This window comes from Salmo trutta, chromosome 33 (genome assembly GCF_901001165.1).
Source record: "Salmo trutta chromosome 33, fSalTru1.1, whole genome shotgun sequence".
NCBI classification, from domain to species: Eukaryota; Metazoa; Chordata; class Actinopteri; order Salmoniformes; family Salmonidae; genus Salmo; species Salmo trutta.
Genome location: NC_042989.1, coordinates 19,650,584 through 19,672,689, shown reverse-complemented (window position 1 = coordinate 19,672,689; position 22,106 = coordinate 19,650,584). Strand labels below are relative to the sequence as shown.

At 43.7% G+C, this 22,106-nt stretch overlaps 1 protein-coding gene across 2 annotated transcripts; it reads left to right on the top strand.

Moving 5' to 3' along the window:
• Positions 1 to 197: 197 nt before the first annotated feature.
• LOC115172590 (NLR family CARD domain-containing protein 3) lies at positions 198 to 18,881 on the top strand. Of its 2 annotated transcripts, XM_029730164.1 has the most exons (11): positions 198 to 526; positions 6,334 to 6,497; positions 6,635 to 6,751; positions 6,869 to 6,976; positions 12,651 to 12,735; positions 13,252 to 13,480; positions 15,330 to 17,142; positions 17,369 to 17,542; positions 17,676 to 17,849; positions 18,033 to 18,079; positions 18,234 to 18,881. In XM_029730164.1, the coding sequence occupies exons 2-11, from the start codon at positions 6,367 to 6,369 to the stop codon at positions 18,770 to 18,772; spliced, it is 3,417 nt and encodes a 1,138-aa protein (XP_029586024.1). In that variant the 5' UTR covers positions 198 to 526; positions 6,334 to 6,366; the 3' UTR covers positions 18,773 to 18,881. The 2 variants fall into 2 exon arrangements, with proteins under 2 accessions (XP_029586024.1, XP_029586025.1); XM_029730165.1 differs by lacking the exon at positions 18,234 to 18,881 and having other exon boundaries at positions 17,965 to 18,037.
• The last annotated feature ends 3,225 nt before the right edge of the window (positions 18,882 to 22,106 follow it).

Sequence of the window (22,106 nt, the reverse complement as noted above, 5' to 3'; positions counted from 1 at the left end):
TTAACAACATTACGTTTGGTCATGAACATCAAAATTATCCACACCACAAGCTAGAACGAACGCAATTTAATTTTACTGGTACAATCATAATAATAGTATTCTACATAACATAACCGAATATAGTAGCATAGCCTAACGACGTCAGCATGCTTCAGTTCTGTTTGTCCATTTTGAGAAGCCGTAGCCAGTATACTGTTATTCATTTTGACGTTTTTGGCTAGGAGATCTTAGTCGCGCAATTTTAAATCAAACTATGATGTTTGGTACAGTATTTCTAATGAAAACGAGTCGTCTCTCGTTGAACGATAAACACTTTATTGAAGAATTCCTACAGTTGACCAATCGCTGACGAAGGGGCGTAGACTCCCGATCTTCCGCTGGCCTCGAGAAAAAAATGTGTCCGCAGCCTCTGACAATTTTTTTCTTTTACATTCCACAAGCGCCTATGTTTGATGACGTGCGCCCATAGAAACACATTCATCTGGAAAGTGAAACTTCACTCGAACACGCATTAGATCGATGAAAGGTAGGCTTTAAAATACATTTTAATATTAAAACCGTCAATGTTTGTTGCTGCAGAATTGCACTCTAGGGGTGTGGGGTTTATATGGACAGATAATTTACCTTCAGTGTTTGACATAAGAAGAGATACAAATAACTCCGATTGTAAAACGACTTCTCTTTTGAGTTATAGATATGGCTAATATAGACTGTCGAAGTCATTTTGTAGATGTCAATTTCGAAAATAACAGCAAATATCACTTGGTCTTCAATTGTCTTAAAGCTGCAAGAACCTTTTGGACAATGACCAAATTCACATAGAAATGGGAGTTATACATCTGCAGTTGCGATTTTAGCATGTAAAATAATAGTGGGATGCATGCCAGCAAAGCCACTACACAACACATTATTTGCACTATAACGGTGACAAACGGTGCCCACAAACTGTTAGGGCCTACATAAAGCTGTCCCAACATCTTAGCACTGCAACACCTGGCTATAAGTGAAGCCTTGTCTGGCAGCGAAACAGTTAATTCAGCCTCATTTACTGCCTTTAAAAAAAAAAAACATGGCTGACTTGCCTAAACAAATGTGGTTTCTAATAACAATTGAGATGTACAAACTATGGCATAAGGGGACGACTAGCGGATAAGAGGCATCCGTAATTTCGATTAAGACATTAATGAGCGAGCTAGGATGGACGTAACGTTAGTCAATAACTATTTGTTTAGCCCTTTTGAAATGTACAGTGACATAATTCCGAACATGGGCCGTTCTTACAGTGTTCTCCCTGTACACCAAGTCAGAACCGTAGGATAAATAAAGGCGGCATATAATCAGACAATGAAAGCTCTTACAATATTCAATGATTACATTTCTCTAAAACAGGTTATAGGCTACAGTAGAACGTCAGAACAGAAGGCGAAATTAAGAAGGGTAAATAGACCAAATTATTAGGGTGAGGCACATGGGCTACTAACATCTTACTACACAACATACACTTAGTATTACTTTCTTAGCTACAGTATACATATCTCCCTGGCATATTACATAAATTATGCAGCAGCATACAATACATTTTTGGACTCCTCTTGTTGTGCTGTGCTCACTTGAACAGGAAGGTGGAATAGCGGTCCTTTGTGGGCAAAATAGGTCATCCAAGTCTGGCATTCTCTGGAGGCCGGATTTACAATTCCGAGTTGGATGACCGTTCAAAACGTTTATTCCTTACTTCCCAGTTGTCTTGAACTCACTGAAATCAAGTTTCGCAGTTCCGAGTTAACAGTTGTTTTGAGCGCGGCACAAATCATGCTTCATTGACAGCATGGCCAATGTTGAATGTTTATCATTTTAAACTTGGAAAAGAGACCCTTAATCCCAGATTTGGGACCACACAGCCACTGTCACTGATTCCTTCCAAACCCATTGTTGAATTTGCGATTTCCAACTTGTTGTGTAATGTTTATATCCAATGGCCGATGAGCACCGATACGTTTTATCTATCATTTCTCTTCATTATTTCTCTTCATGTGACAAGGATTAAAAAGGATTTGCCAGTAGATTGTCGACTTGATTCATGATGATGACTGCTAGCTGAGATTGTGAAAGTATGATGTTGACATAAGTCTAATCAAAGCTACTGTACATTTGACGTAATTTTATCTGTGGCCAATGACCTTGAGCCTTTGGCTGGGCACTTCTAATGTAACTATGTAAGCATCCGAAGGGATAGAAATTCCTTATGTCTCCTCTTACACTTGACAGTGACATAAAGTCCCCATGAGTGACAGAACACTGAGCCAATCACGACGCAACGCTCCATATTTTATGCTGGTTTGCCCCACCACCTCAGAAAGCACTGAGCTAGGCTGAAACACCTGCATTTTCAAGCTGCCTTACTCAAGAAAACAAAAAAGATACCATGTTTGTATGCGGCTTCATTAACTCAATGATATGTTATTTTTACATTGTTTGCTAACTGATATGTGACAAGTATTAATGCCAAAATAACATGCAAAACAGGTAAGCCCCCCCCCATTTTTTATACATTTATTTTTTGCTAAGAATGTGGGTCTCAAACCCTGAATGATGGGTCGCCACTGTAGATCTGTCATTATCATTGAAAGCAAGTCTAAGAAGCAGTAGATATGTTCTATGTGCACTATTTCTATGCAGCCAGTTCTTAAAGTGGAACTGGCAGCGTTTTAACTACTTTGCAGATAAGAAACAATCATCAGTCAAATCAAATTCCCAGTTTATGCTTCAAAACCAACTTTAAGAGTTTTAAAAATAGGTTATATTTGACAAAAAATTCCATGACATGCAGCAAGGCAAAATTGGCAGAAAAGATGGAAGCAGTTCAATGCATGGGTAATGTAATTCACCAATACATTTCTTGGTACTCCAAAAAACATTGCCATCAGGTTAAAAATCACAGCTGGCCTGGTACGTTGTTTGCTGCCTCCACCCATTCGGGATGCACCGTTTCAGGTTTAATGACTCAATATTTTGAACAAAAACAGACGACTGTAACTAAGGCTGGGAATGTCAATACAATCAAACTAGCAAGGGGCAATGATCACAAGTCAGTCTTTACGTGGCTAATACGCTAGCGCACATGTCAAACAAGGCCTGCAAGCCTAAAGTAGCTAACATTTGAGTCATTTACTTTATGAAATTACAGCGCGATGTGCTCACATCGGTGAATTCAATTGCGCTGCAGCGGAGGGAAAGTGTACAGACACATGCCACAGACCAGCTAGGCTACTAAAATGTTGCAGTCTGGCTTCGGTTTTTATTCAGACCCCAACGTGTGTGGATATGATGTCCCATGAGATCCGTGCGCCCCGGCACCTTGGAGAACACGGCCGTATTCTGCTGGACCAACTCTCGGAGCTCTTGTCGTTGGGTCGGGCTGGGGTCTTCCCCCATGGCAACTTCAACAGAGGGCGGGCTCTGCTGTGGCCGGGTCCACGTTGCACACAGCACTTCTTGTGCATGCCACTTCTACAATAAGTTCGCATGGTAGAGCTGGAGGGGTTTTCTGCGCCCGGTTGGCGGACATTATAATTGACGTCACCTACCAGCTCGACGATGTCGTAGGGCCCATGCCACGTTGCCAGGAATTTGCTCTCCATTGTGGGGATCAGCACCAAGACCTTCACACCCAGGTGGAACTCTCGTGGTTGGGCCCCCCGGTTGTATACGTGCTCCTGGGTACGTTGCGCCTGGGCCATGTGCTCCCTCATAAATGGAAGAGCTCCCGTGCAATACCTTTCGCTTCCACCGTGCGTAACGGGATAGCTTCAGGATATCGAGTGGCGTAATCCACGATTACCAGGATGTATTGGTGTCCCCTCGCGGTCTTCACCAACAGACCCACCAGATCCATCGCCAACCGCTTAAACGGCACCCCTATAATGGGCAAGGGAACCAAATGGTTTCTATAATGTGCCCTCAGAGCTGTGATCTGGCACTCCGGGCAGGTACGGCAGTAGTCCTCCACGGCGTGCTTGACTCTGGGCTAGTGGAACTGATTTCTGATCCGCTCCCTGGTTTTCTCCATCCCAGCTGTGCCCCAAACAGGTTGGTGAGGGTGAGCTGCAAGTCAGTCCTAACATACTGGGTGGGTATGAGTAACAAGTCTTTGATCTCTCCATTGTGCTTTACTACCTGATACAATAAATTATGCTTGATTGCGAAGTGGGGGTAGTGCCACTCACTTACCCAGGTAATAGCACGCTATCCACCGCAATCACCTGGCCCCTTGCGTTCTGGAGGTTGGGGTCTTCTAACTGGGCCATCCCGAACTGGCCCGTGAGGATTCCTGTGTCGGGCGGTCCTTGTGGTTCCTCCAACTCCATAAAGGGGAGCCTGAGGTCCTCCTCGGACGATGGCTCGCTTCCCGGCACTGGGTTGTCTCCCTCCTCCTGGTCCGACTCGGGCCCAGTGGACACCTCCCGTGGCAAGTCGGGGGTTGTGCAGGCAACCATCCTTTTTCCTCTCCTTCCCACCTCATGCGCGTGCCTCCACAGTGCCTGGAAGAGAGGGCAATCTCTACTGCAGAGAATGGGCATGGGCAGGTTAAGAACAGCCCCTGCGCGTATCTGGCACTCCCCCCTTGGAGCAGTTATCCGCACTGGCACAGCTGGGTACCTCTTCGTGTACACAGGACACTGTCATCTCCACGTCCGCCGGTTTGTCTTTCCCCTCTCGTGTGAGTCACTGCGGTTGGGCCAGGGTCACCATGCTGCCAGAGTCCAGCAGAGCGCTGGCATCGATGCCATTGATTCGTACAGGAACCACCGGAGGGGCTGTCTGTGTGTGCCCAACAGGATGTGACTTAACTTGCCTTTCGGGTTACCCCGGAGCTGGGGGGATGCAGAGGGCATGGACTCCTCCCGGCCGGGGAAGCTCCACGCGAGGTGTCCCGGCACGGCATGGCACACTCATAGTAGTGCCTCTGATCTAGGTCCAGCAGCGGATGTCGGCGTCAGTTCAGGTCGCCCTCCCACTTCACAGCCTCGGCTGGTTCCGTCCGGGCCTCCTTCAGCCCCTCGCCTCTCTCTGTGCTTTTCTTCCCCCTCCCCGTGTCCACTCTCTCATCCTGGGCCCCTTTAAGCAGGTCCTGGGTGTTCTGGTGGGTTTCCACCACTGTCAGCAATTCCTCCAGGCTCTGGGGGTTCTGCATGCTCTCCGCCTTCATCTCGTATGGTACGGCCCGACGGTATCGATACAGGACAACCTTATCAATTATTGGGAGGGACATTACGTCGGTCCGTAGCCAGCCCTTGGTGAGGGGCACCAGTTCGCTCATCTGAGCGCGCGGGGAGACGGTGGAGTCAAAGGCCCAGTTGTGGACCAGTTGTGCATGGCGTGCGAGTCTGAATCCATAACGGCTCAGGATTTCACGTTTTGAATTCCTCATAATTTGTTGCCTGGTCGGCGTTCAAGTCGAAGTAGGCCTTCTGGGCCTTCCCGGAGAGATAGGGTGCCAAAAGGCTGGCCCACTTGGGCTCGGGCCATGCTTCCCTCTGCGCTGTCCTCTCGAAGGTGCACAAATACATCTCCACATCATCTTCCTCCATGAACTTAACCAGGAACTGATTCGGGCTAGACTCCTAAGCCATCCCATTCTTCATCTGGGCTACATCTGCTACCAGTCTGAGGTTTTGTTGGTGCTGTTCCTCCAGTGCTTGCTCCTGGAGAGCCTGTTGCTTCTGCTGGCTGAGGATAAACTGAGCCACCAGTTCCTCCATGGTAATCTCTGTACACTTGACCGCACGGCACCCAAAGCTACTGAGATGCCTGCATTCTCCGCCATATGTGGTAAACCGTGGGGTGTTGGGTTGAGTGTGTAAAGAGACAGGGAGGTTCTAGTCAGAAAACACGACTTGACTAGGCAACTAAATAAACATAACGAAATAACGTAGGTTTGGCTCGGTCGTTCTTATCAGTGTCTGCCTCTCTGTTTTTCCTCACGGTGTGCCACAGTGTCCCTTTATGTGGCCTTCACACTCTCCTAATTACCTCTACTTGGAGCCATCAGCGTCGCGGTGCCCAGCCCGTGTACTCCCAGCAGAGGGAGCCAGTGTCGCGGCACGTACCTCCCCTCTATCACCAACATACTCTAATGCACCCAGTCAGAACACTCTCAGCACAAGTGTTTGACTGTCCAGACCCAATTTACTAAGAAGCTGAATGTATAGGCGTTGCTGCGACTTACTGTATCTGGTATGGCTTACTATCAATATAAACGCTGTACTGTTTTCTTGATTTATTTTCAAGGCTGCCCTGAATCTCATCTTACTTGTTCCCTTTCTTCTTCTACAGTAAAACAGAGAGGAGAGTAGCACTGCCTGTAAAATGAGTCTCTCTGGGGAGAAAGAGAAGAGTGGCACTACTAAAAGGGCTCTTTCTGGGGACAGAGAGGAGGGGGGCACTGCCTCTAAAATGAGTCTCTGTGGAGAACTTGACTCCACCAATGTAACAGAAAGGTGAGTAAAAAAAAAGATGGTGTTATCTTGTGTATCCATCTCAAAGCTCAGCAGTGATAATATGGAAATTAAATTAGCCTGTACTTTTCAGAGTGTGCTGAACTAGCTTGTCTGAAGATCTCTCTGTTGTGTTAAAGCCCAATCCAGAAGGAGAGACCAGTCTCACCTGTACCCAGCTGTCTGTCCCTGAAGAGTGACAAGTCAATGGGGCATCCAATAGAGTTCCAGAGGAGAGATGTTTCTACTGATCACAAGTTTGTGTTTGATGATTTCCTCGACCCTCTCCTTATTACCATGTTGTGAAACGAGCAGAAAATGTACTTATTCTGAACATCGTTTTAACAGCTCTGATTACTGTGTACTTTCAACAGGATCCAGATGGAGAGACCCGACTCCTCTACACCCAGCTGTGTGTCCATGCAGAGTGTCAAGTCTATCGGGCATCCAATAGAGTTCAGAGACATCACCATAAGACAACGGTAAGTGATCTGAGAGACCTGTTGTGGTGTTCGGTGGTCCAGGAAGCATAAACTGAAAAATGTCAACATCATTATATACATAATTTTATTAACATGAACACTATGTGATTCAAAACATGTAAAAGTTGCACATCTTGGGTAATTTCCTGTGTTTTACCTTGGTTACTTTTGTTTCACACTGGTGCACAGAACTATTTGTTAATATAATATGTTTTTGCAACTGTATTTAGCCTTTAAGGGCCATATTGCTTTTGCCTACTTTTGTATAATGACAGCACAATGTTTGCTAGACCAGCTCTCAAAACAATCAAGGTCCTGGCAAGCTAAATAAAGCGCTGTTCTGGCATCAGAGAAAAAATCTATTTAGCATGTTTCAACAGCTTCTTATCTTGTATTATTTCAGGATTCCTACGGTCACATTTTTTAAAATGTAATTTTTTATTTCACCTTTAATTAACCAGGTAAGCTAGTTGAGAACAAGTTCTCATTTACAACTGCGACCTGGCCAAGGTAAAGCAAAGCTGTGCGACACAAACAACACAGAGTTACACATGGAATAAACAAGCGTACAGTCAATAACACAATAGAAAAAAAAGTCTATACAGTGTGTGCAAATGGTGTGAGGTAAGGCAATAAATAGACCATAGTAGCGAAGTAATTACAATTTAGCAAATTAACACTGGAGTGATAGATGAGCAGATGATGATGTGCAAGTAGAAATACTGTTGTAGTAGCATAAAAGTAAATTAAAAACAAATGGGGATGAGGTAGGTAGATTGGGTGGGCTGTTTACAGATGGGCTATGTACAGCTGCAGCGATCGGTTAGCTGCTCAGATAGCTGATGTTTAAAGTTAGTGAGGGAAATAAGTCACCAGCTTCAGCAATTTTTGCAATTCGTTCCAGTCATTGGCAGCAGAGAACTGGAAGGAAAGGCGGCCAAATGAGGTGTTGGCTTTGGGGATGACCAGTGCAATATACCTGCTGGAGCGCATGCTACGGGTGGATGTTGTTATCGTGACCAGTGAGCTAAGATAAGGCGGAACATTACCTAGCATAGACTTATAGATGACCTGGAGCCAGTGGGTCTGGCGACGAATATGTAGCGAGGGCCAGCCGGCTAGAGCATACAGGTCGCAGTGGTGGGTGGTATAAGGGGCTTTGGTGACAAAACGGATGGCACTGTGATAGACTGCATCCAGTTTGCTGAGTAGAGTGTTGGAAGCTATTTTGTAAATGACATCGCCGAGGTCGATGATCGGTAGGATAGTCAGATTTATGAGGGTATGTTTGGCGGGTGTGAGTGAAGGAGGCTTTGTTGCGAAATAGGAAGCTGATTCTAGATGTAATTTTGGATTGGAGATGCTTAATATGAGTCTGGAAAGAGAGTTTGCAGTCTAGCCAGACACCTAGGTATTTGTAGTTGTCCACATATTCTAAGTCAGAACCGTCCAGAGTAGTGATGCTAGTCGGGTGGACGGGTGCGGGCAGCGAACGATTGAAAAGCATGCATTTGGTTTTACTAGTGTTTAAGAGCAGTTGGAGGCCACGGAAGGAGTGTTGTATGGCATAAAAGATTGTTTGGAGGTTAGTTAACACAGTGTCTAAAGAAGGGCCAGATGTATACAGAATGGAGTTGTCTGCGTAGAGGTGGATCAGGGAATCACCCGCAGCAAGAGCGACATCATTGATATATACAGAGAAAAGAGTCGGCCCGAGAATTGAACCTTGTGGTACCCCCATAGACTGCCAGAGGTCCGGACAACAGGCCCTCCGAGTTGACACACTGAACTCTATCTGAGAAGCAGTTGGTGAACCAGGCGAGGCAGTCATTTGAGAATCCAATGCTGTTGAGTCTGCCGATAAGAATACGGTGATTGACAGAGTCGAAAGCCTTGGCCAGGTTGATGAAGATGGCTGCACAGTACTGTCTTTTATCGCTGGTGGTTATGATGTCGTTTAGGATCTTGAGCGTGGCTGAGGTGCACCCGTGACCAGCTCGGAAACCAGATTGCACAGCGGAGAGGGTACGGTGGGATTCGAAATGGTCAGTGATCTGTTTATTAACTTGGCTTTTGAAGACGTTAGAAAGGCAGGGCAGGATGGATATAGGTCTATAACAGTTTGGGTCTAGAGTGTCACCCCCTTTGAAGAGGGGGATGACCGCGGCAGCTTTCCAATCTTTAGAGATCTCAGACAATACGAAAGAGAGGTTGAACAGACTGGTAAATAGGGGTTGCAACAATGGCGGCGGATAATTTTAGAAAGAGAGGGTCCAGATTGTCTAGCCTAGCTGATTTGTACGGGTCCAGGTTTTGCAGCTCTTTCAAAACATCTGCTATCTGGATTTTGGTGAAGGAGAATCTGGGGAGTCTTGGGCAAGTAGCTGCAGGGGTTGCGGAGCTGTTGGCTGGGGTTGGGGTATCCAGGAGGAAAGCATGGCCAGCCGTAGAGAAATGCTTATTGAAATTCTTGATTATCATGGATTTATCGGTGGTGACAGTGTTACCTAGCCTCAGTGCAGTGGGCAGCTTGAAGGAGGTGCTCTTATTCTCCATGGACTTTACAGTGTCCCAAACATTTTTGGAGTTAGAGCTACAGGATGCAAATTTCTGTTTGAAAAAGCTAACCTTTGCTTTCCTGACTGACTGCGTGTATTGGTTCCTGAATTCCCTGAAAAGTTGCATATCGCGGGGACTATTCGATGCTTGTGCAGTCCGTTTTTCTGCTGGTCGAGGGAAGTCAGGTCTGGAGTAAACCAAGGGCTATATCTGTTCTTAGTTCTACATTTTTGGAAAGGGGCATGCTTATTTAAGATGGTGAGGAAATTACTTTTAAAGAACGACCAGGCATCCTCAACTGACGGGATGAGGTCAATATCCTTCCAGGATGCCTGGGCCAGGTCGATTAGAAAGGCCTGCTCGCAGAAGTGTTTTAGGGAGCGTTTGACAGTGATGAGGGGTGGTTGTTTGACCGCGGACCCATAGCGGATGCAGGCAATGAGGCAGTGATCGCTGAGATCCTGATTGAACACAGCAGAGGTTTATTTGGAGGGCAGGTTGGTCAGGATAATATCTATGAGGGTGCCCATGTTTATGGATTTAGGGTTGTACCTGGTGGGTTCCTTGATAATTTGTGTGAGATTGAGGGCATCTAGTTTAGATTGTAGGACTGCCGGGGTGTTAAGCATATCCCAGTTTAGGTCACCTACCAGATCGAACTCTGAAGATAGATGGGGGGCAATCAATTCACATAGGGTCCAAGGCACACCTGGGAGCTGAGGGGGGTCTATAACAGGTGGCAACCGTGAGAGACTTATTTCTGGAGAGATTCATTTTTAGAATTAGAAGCTCGAACTCTTTGGGCATAGACCTGGAAAGTATGACAGAACTTTGCAGGCTATCTCTGGAGTAGATTGCAACTCCTCCCCCTTTGGCAGTTCTATCTTGACGGAAAATGTTGTAGTTGGGAATGGAAATCTCAGAATTTTTGGTGGCCTTCCTAAGCCAGGATTCAGACACGGCAAGGACATCAGCGTTGGTGGAGTGTGCTAAAGCAGTGATTAAAACAAACTTAGGGAGGAGGCTTCTGATGTTAACATGCATGAAACCAAGGCTTTTTCGGTTACAGAAGTCAACAAATGAGAGTGCCTGGGGACACGCAGGGCCTGGGTTAACCTCCACATCACCTGAGGAACAGAGGAGGAGTAGGATGAGGGTACGGCTAATGGCTATCAAAACTGGTCGTCTAGTGAGTTGGGGACAGAGAATCAAAGAAGCAGATTTCTGGGCATGGTAGAATAGATTCAGGGCATAATGTACAGACGGGTATGGTGGGGTGCGGGTACAGTGGAGGTAAGCCCAGGCACCGAGTGATGATAAGAGAGGTTGCATCTCTGGATGTGCTAGTTATGCTGGGTGAGGTCACCGCATGTGGGAGGTGGGACAAAGGAGGTATCTGAGGCATGTTGAGTGGGACTAGGGGCTCCGCAGTAAACTAAACTAAAGTGTACAAGGCAAATTGACATTTGAGAGAGACATAAAGCGAGGTATAAAGCAATCACAGGTGTTGATTGGGAGAGCTAGCTAAGACAACAACAGGTAAGACAACAACAGCTAATCAGCTAAGACAACAACAGGTAAGACAACAACAGCTAATCAGCTAAGACAACAACAACAACAGGTAAAATGGCGATGAATGGGCAGAGAGGGACGGTTAACTACACACAAGGCCTGAGCCAACAGATAAACAAAATGGAGTACCGAGATTAATGAACAGTCCAGCAGGCATCAGCCATGTAGCCAAGTGATCATAGGGTCCAGTGAACAGCAATAGATGGAATAGGGAAGCTGCGGGGTAGTCGTTACTACGCTAGCACGCGGGAGACACGACGTCTGCTCCGACGTCCGGCAAAGGCCGGTTGAGGGCACAGCGGATGGAGTTACGTCGGCGGACCAGTCGTGGTGATACGGCGGGGCGCCGTGTCGACAAAGGGTCCAGGCCAGATGGCGAAAGAGGTATTGTAGTTGTAGTAATTTCGTTTGCTAGCCGGGAGATGCAGTTGGGTCACGGCTAACTGGTGCTAGCTTCGGGGCAGGGGCATTAGCCACTATAGCCACTCGGTAGCAGCTAGTTAACAGCGATGATCCGATGCAAAGGTCCAGAGCCTACGGCAAGTATCCGGTGGAGTAGTGGATTCTAGTCGTGTTGGGGTAGAGTCCGGGAGGCATCGGCTGTTTAGCCAAGTGATCACAGAGTAGGCCGGGAGGAGGGCCTGGCTCAGGGCTAGCTTCGGGGCTGGGTCACTCGGTGGCAGCTAGCTAGCTGTAATGATCAGGAGTATTGGTCCAGGGTTTACGGCAGGAATCCTGCATTGTTGTGGAGAAAACAGTCCGATACTGGCAGCCTGGCAAGTATTATGTCTGTGCAGAAGGTAAAGGCCGCTAGCAGTGGCTAACAATGACTAAATAGTTAGTAGCTAATTAGCTGGTTAGCTTCTGATGGCTAGCTTCTGATGGAGGTTCTGGCTATAAGGACTAAAAATTAGCGGATCCGTGTCACATTGGGTGAGGCGGGTTACCGGAAGGTATATTTAATTTAAAAATGGAAAAGAGATTGAAAATAAATTGAAATGTATACAAAAAGTACACGAGAGGACAACAAAACACTCCTGCACTGCTACGCCATCTTGGATTGGACGTATTGTACATGCGCTGCTTTCTGCAAGCATGGACATTGGAACATGTGTAACAATTGTAACCAAGATGTAACATGGCAAGCTAATTAACGTTGCTATGGGAAATGACCCAAAACGATTTCAAATATGTACATTTGAATTAATGTGCAACTTTTACAAGTTGAAGATCGAACTCTTCATCTTAATAAAATTATCTACATAATGATGTTGACATGTTTCGCTTCCTGGACTACAAAACACCTTTTCTGTAGCCTTTTTTGGTGGGTGGACTATTTATGTAACACAAAAATGATTAGTACAGGGTGGGTGATTTCCTTTTGGACATCTATGGTCATCAGCCAGGGAACCAACACTGCTCAATGCTTTTCTCCTTGTACATCTATTGGTGGCGGAGCAGTGCCAGGGGCATCTCTGTGCCACCCGCTGTAGCTGGCCTTCCTTCAGTTGTAGTAAAGTGAAATCTCATGTTTTGTCCACAGAGACCAAAAGGAGAGATCAGAGTCAGAAGTTCCCAGTGGTCAGTCTGCCCAGAGTCATCAAACAGACCTGTCTTCCATATTCAGGGTGGGCTGGTTTATGTCTCACATGTGTTATTCGGCAGTGTTTAATCTACTTCCCCAGTCAGATGAACTCGTGGATACCATTTTTATGTCTCGGCATGCAGTTTGAAGGAAGTTGCTAACTAACGTTTGCGCAATTGCTAACTAGTGTTAGCGCAATGGCTGGAAGTCTGTGGTAACTGCTAGCATGCTAGTTGATACCATAGACTTCCAGTCATTGCGCTAATACTAGTTAGCATTGGCTCGCAAAGCTACCTCTAACTTCCTTCATACTGGATGCAGACACATAAAAGGGCTTCATTGCCAAAATCCCTAAGTATTTCATTAACATATAATGTATTTTTGGTTGCATATCAGATCAAATTTTATTTGTCACATGTGCCGAAAAAAACAGGTGTAGACCTTACCGTGAAATGCTTACTTACAATTTCCCTTACTTTCCCAACCTCAGTATTTTGTATTTTATCTTTGTATTCATATACATACTGTATTGGTTTTCACACCCTTTGATCCATTTCAGTTGGTTGAAAAAAATGCCATTGCTTTGGTAAAACGGGAGCTGAAGAAGTTCAAGAAGATTCTGTGTCCAGATCTCCCAGAATGCTTTGAGAGTCAGACGAAGGATAAGGAATTGGTGGATGCTGAAGATGTGGAGCAGGAGAGCATTCCCAGAGAGGGGGCGCTGAAGATCACACTGCACATTCTGAGGAAAATGAACCAGAAGGAGCTTGCTGACACACTGGAGAACAGTAAGGGGATTCTGGCTTCATTCCTTAAAGGGGAAGTTCACCCCAAAATACTTCTAGACCATTTATAATGCTTGCCTGGCTGTTTGTCAGTAGGGGAGAGTGGGGTTGAGCCTTTTTTAAATTTATTCAACATCACTCTGTAGAGGGAAATATAGTATTATTTCTAATAAAGAGATCTACATATATTTCAGGATTTTGTGTATCCCTAGAAATAATCAGAATTCATTTAAACATTACAGTTTTGAAAACATAGCTTGTCCAAAAAAGTGATCTCTCTGGGTATGGGGTAAGTTGATCCACGGGACAGGGTAAGTTAAGCTCCTACACATTTCTGTACTGAATGGAATATTACCACTACCTTTTTAAAACCATGTGTAGCTTTATTTCCCAAACACAATTGCTTTTTTGTCTTTTAATAATTCTAAGCATCTTTTAACACAGGTTTAACACCTCACAAACATTTGGTACTTTTTAAAAAACACTTAACATAGGCCAGGTCCTGTTGTTACCTCAGATCCCAGTGATAATACATTGCATGGCCATTGGCTCAACTTACCCTAAGGCATACATTTTGACTATATTAGCCCCATACAGCTACAACGATGCACTTTCATGTTAGGTTGAAGACTGCATATTAAAGCTTATAGATACTCTAACTGATGTAAGAGCGATCGTAAAATGATCTACTTTGGTTTAGATGCAAGCATCATGAAACCTCTAACGCAATAAATTCATTTGACTTGGCGATTTAAAAAAAATCACCTAACTTGCTTACCACTTTTTCCATGTGGTTTCTTCCTTCACAGACTGAAATGATCACAGTCTCCATGAAATCTTCCTAAATATTTGGTCAAATGATTAATTTTTGCGTATGGTTTCCTAGAAACAAGGGAGTCTCAACGTACCTCTTTGGCTCAACTTACCCCCCACCACAGGTCCATTGCTTTGGTATTTAGTTTTCTGTGTTTTTATAACAAAATGGTACATTTCCGAAATGACCTAAAATGCATTAAAAGCTATGTGTATTTATTGTGTATTTATTGCATAAACAACGATTGCTGTCTCGGGATTGAATTGCCAAATAAGTATGTTTTTTAATGTAAAAAGATTGATTATTTTGGGACTGGTTGAAACCGGGTTCTGTTCACACACAAACAAATGCTGAGTTGTTTGGTTGACCCAACAGCTGGGTTGCAGGCATTGGGTCATTTATTATTATTATATTTATTTTTTAAACTGCTTGGCTATTGATGCTGGGTTATTGAGATATGGATCATATAGTTATTTTTCACCACCCGTGAGAGTAATGTCATTCCAGTTCATCTGTTCTGTTGTATTGTTATCCCATGTTAAGGTTGAACACTGATAAACTTGTGTAAGCCTCATTAAAGCTTAAAAAGTACGTTGGGATATGCAAATATTCATGTTATGAATTTTATATAATATGTAATGTGCAAAAAATATTCAAAGAAAATAGAAATTTGCAGTGTATATACTTAACATGATGAACAGGAATGACATTTACTTTAACTGGTGGCCAAAAATAATGATCTGAAAGCTACCTCCCTAATAGGCCATGCCTCCTGAAAAGAACCTAAGGATTACAGCTGATGGTTAAAAATAAACCAACTGATGAAAATTTTTAAAAAGTGTCTGATCCTTAAGAGGTTATTAAATTAAGCCATGTTTGGGTAAAGGGCCCAGAAGTGTTTTTGGGTGAACTTCCCCTTTTAATACTCCATTTTCTTTTTACATGTTATTGTCAATGAAGAGAATAGGTTATCATAAATGTCCACTTGATTCTCAACCCTTTACTAAGGTAACACATGAGTGATGTCTGCATTTTCAGGTCTTCTAGGTGAGCTTGCTGTGTGTAAAAATAAACTCAAATCCAATCTGAAGAGGAAATGTGAATGTGTGTTTGAGGGGATAGCTAAACAAGGAAACCCAACTCTTCTCAACAAGATCTACACAGAGCTCTACATCACAGAGGGTGGAAGTGGAGAGGTTAATAAAGAACACGAGGTGAGACAGATTGAGACAACATCCAAGAGACCAGCAGCACAAGAAAAAGCAATCAAATGCAACGACATCTTTGAATCCTTACCTGGACAAGACAAACCTATCAGAACTGTGTTGACGAAGGGAGTCGCTGGCATCGGGAAAACGATCTCTGTGCAAAAGTTCATTCTGGACTGGGCTGAAGGAAGAGCAAATCACAATATCCAATTAATCTTTCCTCTACCTTTTCGGGAGCTGAATTTGATGAAAGATAAGAAATACAGCTTGGTGGGACTTCTTCATCACTTTTTCAATGAAACCGCAGAATCTGAAATCTCTAACTTTGACAAATGCAAGGTTCTGTTTGCCTTTGATGGTCTGGATGAGTGTCGACTTCCTCTAGACTTCAACAACAACGAGGGCTGTTGTGATGTCACAGAATCAACCTCAGTGGACGTGCTGCTGACAAACCTAATCAAGGGCAATCTGCTTCCCTCTGCTCTCCTCTGGATAACCTCCAGACCTGCAGCTGCCAATCAGATCCCACCTGAGTATGTTGACCAGGTGACAGAGGTACGAGGGTTCAATGACCCACAGAAGGAGGAGTACTTCAAGAAGAGATTCAGTGATGAGAACCTGGCCAGCAGAATCATCACACACATGAAGACATCAAGGAGCCTCTACATCATGTGCCACATCCCAGTCTTCAGTTGGATCTCTGCCACAGTTCTAGAGAAACTGTTGGGAGAAGCACAGAGTGGAGAGATGCCCAAGACTCTGACTGAAATGTACAACCACTTCCTGATCTGCAACATACTGCGTAAAACACAGAAATATCCAGAGGGACCAGAGAAAGCTGAGACAGATTCACAGATGAAAGCAGATGCAGAGATGATTCTAAAACTGGGGAAACTAGCCTTTCAACAGCTGGAGAAAGGCAACCTGATCTTCTATGAGGAAGACCTGAGAGAGTGTAGCATCGATGTCACAGAAGCTTCAGTGTACTCGGGAGTGTGCACACAGATCTTCAGAGAGGAGAGTGGGCTGTACCAGGAGAAGGTGTACTGCTTTGTGCATCTGAGCCTTCAAGAATTTCTTGCTGCTCTGTATGTGTTTGTCACATTCAACAATGACAATGTAAATCTAATGGCAGAACCTGAAACCACTACCAGAAAACTTCAGATGTCTGAAGACACGTCTGCAACCATCCTCCACAAGAGTGCTGTTGACAAGGCCTTACAGAGTGAGAATGGACACCTGGACCTGTTCCTCCGCTTCCTTCTCGGCCTCTCAATGGAGTCCAATCACACTCACTTACTAGACCTATTGATACAGACAAGAAACCGCTCACAGACCAATGAGGAAACAGTCAAGTACATCAAGGAGAAGATCAGGCAAAATCTCTCTCCAGAGAGGTGCATCAATCTGTTCCACTGTCTGAACGAACTGAATGACCATTCTCTAGTGGAAGAGATCCAAAGCTACCTGAGCTCAGGAAGTCTCTCAGAAGCCGAACTCTCACCTGCACAGTGGTCAGCTCTGGTTTTTGTGTTACTGACTTCAGAAGAGGAGCTGGAGGTGTTTGACCTGAAAAAATACTCAAAATCAGAGGAAGGTCTTCTTAGGCTGCTGCCAGTGGTCAAAGCCTCCAGTACAGCTCTGTAAGTATACATATATGAAACAATATTTTGTTTGAAAATAGAAACAGATTTCATAAGGTATCTGAGAAAGTAGTTTTGAAAGTAGTTTTGTTTGGCAGATATTTTAATGTAAACTAGAAAGAGTAGAGGTCCAAGAATCGATCCCTGTGGAATACCACATTTGATCTCAAGAGGAGTAGGTAGGGTAGTACAAAGCGTGATATTGTGTTGTATTCCCATTGTATAGGCTGAATGGATGCAACCTTACAGAGCAATGCTGTGAACCATTAGCCTCACTTCTCAGCTCAACCTCTTCACAGCTGAGAGTGCTTGACTTGACTGACAACAACCTGAAGGATTCTGGAGTGAAGCTGCTCTCTGCTGGACTGCAGAGTCCACACTGTAAACTAGAGAAACTGAGGTCAGTACTTCTCCCATTTGTGCATAAATGAACATAACCTTGATGTGTAGCAGCCTTTCACATGGTATGGATAATACTTGGGATGTCACAGAACCAATAGGTCTATTTCTAAGAGAGACCAGTCTTTTTGCAGGTTGTCATTCTGTGTGGTCACAGAGGAAGGCTGTTCGTCATTGGCTTCAGCTCTGAGAACAAACCCCTCCCATCTGAAAGAGCTGGACCTGAGCTACAATCACCCAGGCGATTTTGGAGTGAAACTGCTCACTGCTGTACGAGGGGATCCAAACTGCAGACTGAAGAAACTCAGGTAGAAATGTAATTGATGTTAATCATAGAACTAAAGTTGATGAATGTACTTTTTTGACACAACTACTGTGAACAATTGTATGATATTGAAAGATATCTTTTGTATTTTTGAATAGACAAAACACCCTATGATTCTAATGGTGTCTCACACCCTAAAATATGGTGGTGTTTTGTTTTGTCACAGCGTGGAACATAATGAAGAGTGTTATTTGAAATCAGCACTCAAGAAATGTAAGTCTTGGTTGCAGTGAAGAATGACTATATTTAAGTCTTGAAATTTGGACAAAACTCTTAACCTTACCTCATCCAGTTTTTATTCTACCTATTCAGATTTGAGGTGCAAATCTGTTGTCTTACGTTAAATGTGTATTTGTGTCTCTATCAGATGCCTGTGAGTTGACCCTGGACCCCAACACATCACACAACGACATGACTCTTTCTGAGAAGAACAGGAAAGTGACACGGCTTGAAGATGAGCAGTCGTATCCTTATCACCCAGAGAGGTTTCTGTTCTGGAAACAAGTGCTGTGCAGAGAGCGTCTGACTGGGCGCTGTTACTGGGAGGTGGAGTGGAGAGGCCTAGAGGCTCACATAGGAGTGGCTTACCATGGACTTGACAGGCAAGGACGGGGTGATGAGTGTGGGCTTGGATACAATGACAAGTCCTGGGCTCTCAGTTGTTATAAAAACTACTTCACTACCAGGCATGATAAGACTCCCACTACCATTCCTATCCCTCCTTCCAGCACCAACAGAGTAGGAGTGTATCTGGACTGGTCGGCCGGCACTCTGTCCTTCTATAGTGTCTCCTCTGACACACTGACCCACCTGCACACATTCCACACCACATTCATTGAACCACTCTACCTAGGAATTCGGCTTTGGTGTCATGATTCCGCAGTGTCCCTGTGCCAGATAGAATAGCCTGTTCCTACAATTCATCTGAGTCCTCTCCCTGCCCATCTTTAGAGTCCCTGCCCAGTAAGCCTCCAGCACACCTCCCCCTTGAAAATAATAAACAAACATCTACCTTGCCTTTCTTGCACTAACACTCACACCGGGCGGCAGCGTAGCCTAGTGGTTAGAGCATTGGACTAGTAACCGAAAGGTTGCAAGTTCGAATCCCCGAGCTAACAAGGTACAAATCTGTCGTTCTGCCCCGAACAAGGCACTGTTCCTAGGCAGTCATTGAAAATAAGAATTTGTTCTTAACTGACTTGCCCTGTTAAATAAAGGTAAAAAATAAATAAAACACTTGTCTTTTCTTACTAGCACTGACTTTGCTGATAGCTGTTTTTAAAAGTTTTACTTACTATGACTGTGATATGTGGTTGTCTTAGCTACTGTCATGATGTTGGCCTGTGAGTAAGGTTTATGACCCCCCCATAAATACCTTTCTCCCTTCCCCTCTCTTTCTGACCCTACTGAAGGACTGTTGAGTAGCCTTTGTTAAATATAGAGAGTCTGGGAACATCAAACAAATGGGGAAAAGGAACCATATTTTGGTAATAAAACCAGTTGGAAATATGCTTTGGAACTTAATGAGTATGGATGTCAGTTCGGTTGTCATCTGAGACATTATGACTGATGACAGGACGACATAAACTGTACCTGGGAAAGTATACACCCTCTAGTTATCAGAGTCACATGGAATTGTTATGCAATTGAAATGTTTGATATTGAAATTGTTTGTTAGGAGATTAAATGTAATTTTAGCTTCCAATTGAGAGAATTGGGTTTTCATAAGGAAAGTGCCCTGCTTGATCAGTGGCCCGCCCCTGTGAAGAGACAAGGGTGATAAACGATGAAACACATCCTCCTCCCCTCGCCACTATATAAGACAATGACACAATGTCACCGGAGTTCCACTACGTGAGGTCTGCAGCCTCTGCATTACAAGGACACACATGTCAAGTACAGAACTAAGCCAAACTCGGTGTGAGCTTTGGTTGTGAATGGTATGAACTTTGAACTTATTCACTACAGAAGTGATACTTCCAAGCCGTTCCAAGCCGAGTTAGCAGCGGCCGCTGTAGACGTGGGCTAGGAAAGGACGGACGGCGGATCCAGTCTAACACAGACGAAGATACCACAACATATCCAATTACCACCAGAGACATTCTTCCGAGGACAGGAAGATCTCTCTTGGCCAACCCGGCCTACTATCTACGACCAATCTATAGAGCGCAGCTCAGAGTAAATATTTATTGCATTTTCCTTTTCCAAATGGGCGGTAATTTAGAATGCATAAGATTCTGTATTTACGAAAGCATAGCTGTTTCTGTGTTCCTCAGTCTTCCCGCTCTTTCATTCAAGCCCAACCCCCTTTCTTTGTGTAACAAGCCGCCATGTCGGCTCCGTCCACCAGGGCCGTTTTCTGCATGACATCATTTGTATTCTGTGTATATGTAATTCTGTGTGATTAGTTAGGTATTTAGTAAATAAATAATTAAACCCAATTTTGTATTGCTGATTCAACTTGTTAGCCAGGGTTCGTGAAGATAACCAAGAATTTACAACTTTCATTATGAGACTGAAAATAAAATGAGGATTAATATTGACGGCTATCGATGTGAAATATTAAAGTCTTTAAGAGTTTATTCGGAAGACAACGGCTCTATAAACATTTTTCCGTGGTGTCCCGACTTTCTAGTTAATTACATTTACATGATTAGCGAAACAGGTGATATTAATTACAGAGAAAGGATTTTATAGAATAGCATGTCATATCACTTAATCCGGCATAGCCAAAGACACGGCACTACCTTAAGATGAATGCACAAACTGTAAGTCGCTCTGGATAAGAGCGTCTGCTAAATGCCTAAATGGAGATGTACAATTCGCTGAGCCCCTCTATGCAGGGTTTAGGTCTGGCGTCATGGCTCTGTGTCTGTGCCATGTAGAATAACCTCCTGTTCCTACAAGTCAGAGTAACAGCCACATCTTCAGGGAGATCCACTTAAAAGTTATACATGCATCTATTTATTATTCTTTCTCATGTTCAGAATCAATACTCTGTAAATGTTTATTTTAATGTAAGTCGTCTACATACTGTGTGTGTTATTCATTGAAGCATGTCATCTGTACTAAGTAATGTGATGTATGTCGGGAATACAGTCTGCAACTTGAAAAATAAATACTGTATCTAACAGCATACATATGAACTTATCTTACATTGTACTTAAATATCATTTATTTTACGGGCAATAAAGTGTGTATTGTTTCATTCTATGTCCTGTCTTTGTCATGTAAAGTCCTGTTCTCATGTACACTATATTCTGCTGTAAGTAAAACTAGCTTTTCAGGATTCTGACTTCGCTGCGTTTGTTCTGATGCCTCAGTCATAATAGTAACCACAGAAATATAATGAATCGAAATATAGCTGCGAGCAGCAATGAACAGGGTTCACAGGATGACAGAAAGGACACCAGATCAGGTGGGTAACAAAGCGAGCACTATCATGTAGGAACTATCTTCCTTAATGTGCAATCAGTGAAACATTACCATGTTTCTCTCAAATCGTTGAGATTTTCTTTACTGAAATCAAAGGCGTATTTATATTGTTGGAGCACAATCGTAATGTATATATGTCCATCTTATAAAGACAACATAAAAAAAGAATGGTTTACTTAAGAGGTTTACTTTGATGAAATCAAAGGCATATTTATGATAGTGTTGGAGCACAATCATTTGTACAACAAACATTCACACACTAACTATAGCAATTGGTTTATAATTTAAGACCTAATCACAGCGATAAGAATAAAATGTTAGTCTTTGTTCAACATTTACACAAAATAGATAAATGGCAATGTATGCACAGTAATGTAATAGAATGAAAGTAACTGAAATAAGCACAAATCAAACAAGAGTCCAATCCACTTCACTCATATGGACAGATTATTTGTGTTGTGTAATGTATATGGATACTGCTCTAGTCCTCCAAATAACTTACTGATAGAGGAAATTGAGGAAATTTTTAAATGTCTTCTGAGAAAATATCCATCCAGTCAGATTATAGTTGGTGGAGATTTTAATATGGTTTATAATAATGAGACTGATAGATTGCCCCATAGGCCTAACATTGGTGTGAACAAATTGATGAATTTCTGCCAAAGCCTGGACGTAATTGACATATGGAGAGTTAAAACCCCTGTAGAGAAACAATACATATGGAGTAATAGAGATCATTCACTACAATCAAGAATTGACTTGTGGGTGATAACCTCTAGTCTTGAGCCCAACACTGTAGAGGTAA

Coding starts and splice junctions, on each gene's coding strand:
- LOC115172590 (XM_029730164.1), top strand. CDS start 6,367: ATGAGTCTCTCTGGGGAGAAAGAGAAGAGTGGCACTACTAAAAGGGCT. Junction 6,498..6,634: donor TCCACCAATGTAACAGAAAG/GTGAGTAAAAAA, acceptor GTTGTGTTAAAG/CCCAATCCAGAAGGAGAGAC. Junction 12,736..13,251: donor ACCTGTCTTCCATATTCAGG/GTGGGCTGGTTT, acceptor GATCCATTTCAG/TTGGTTGAAAAAAATGCCAT.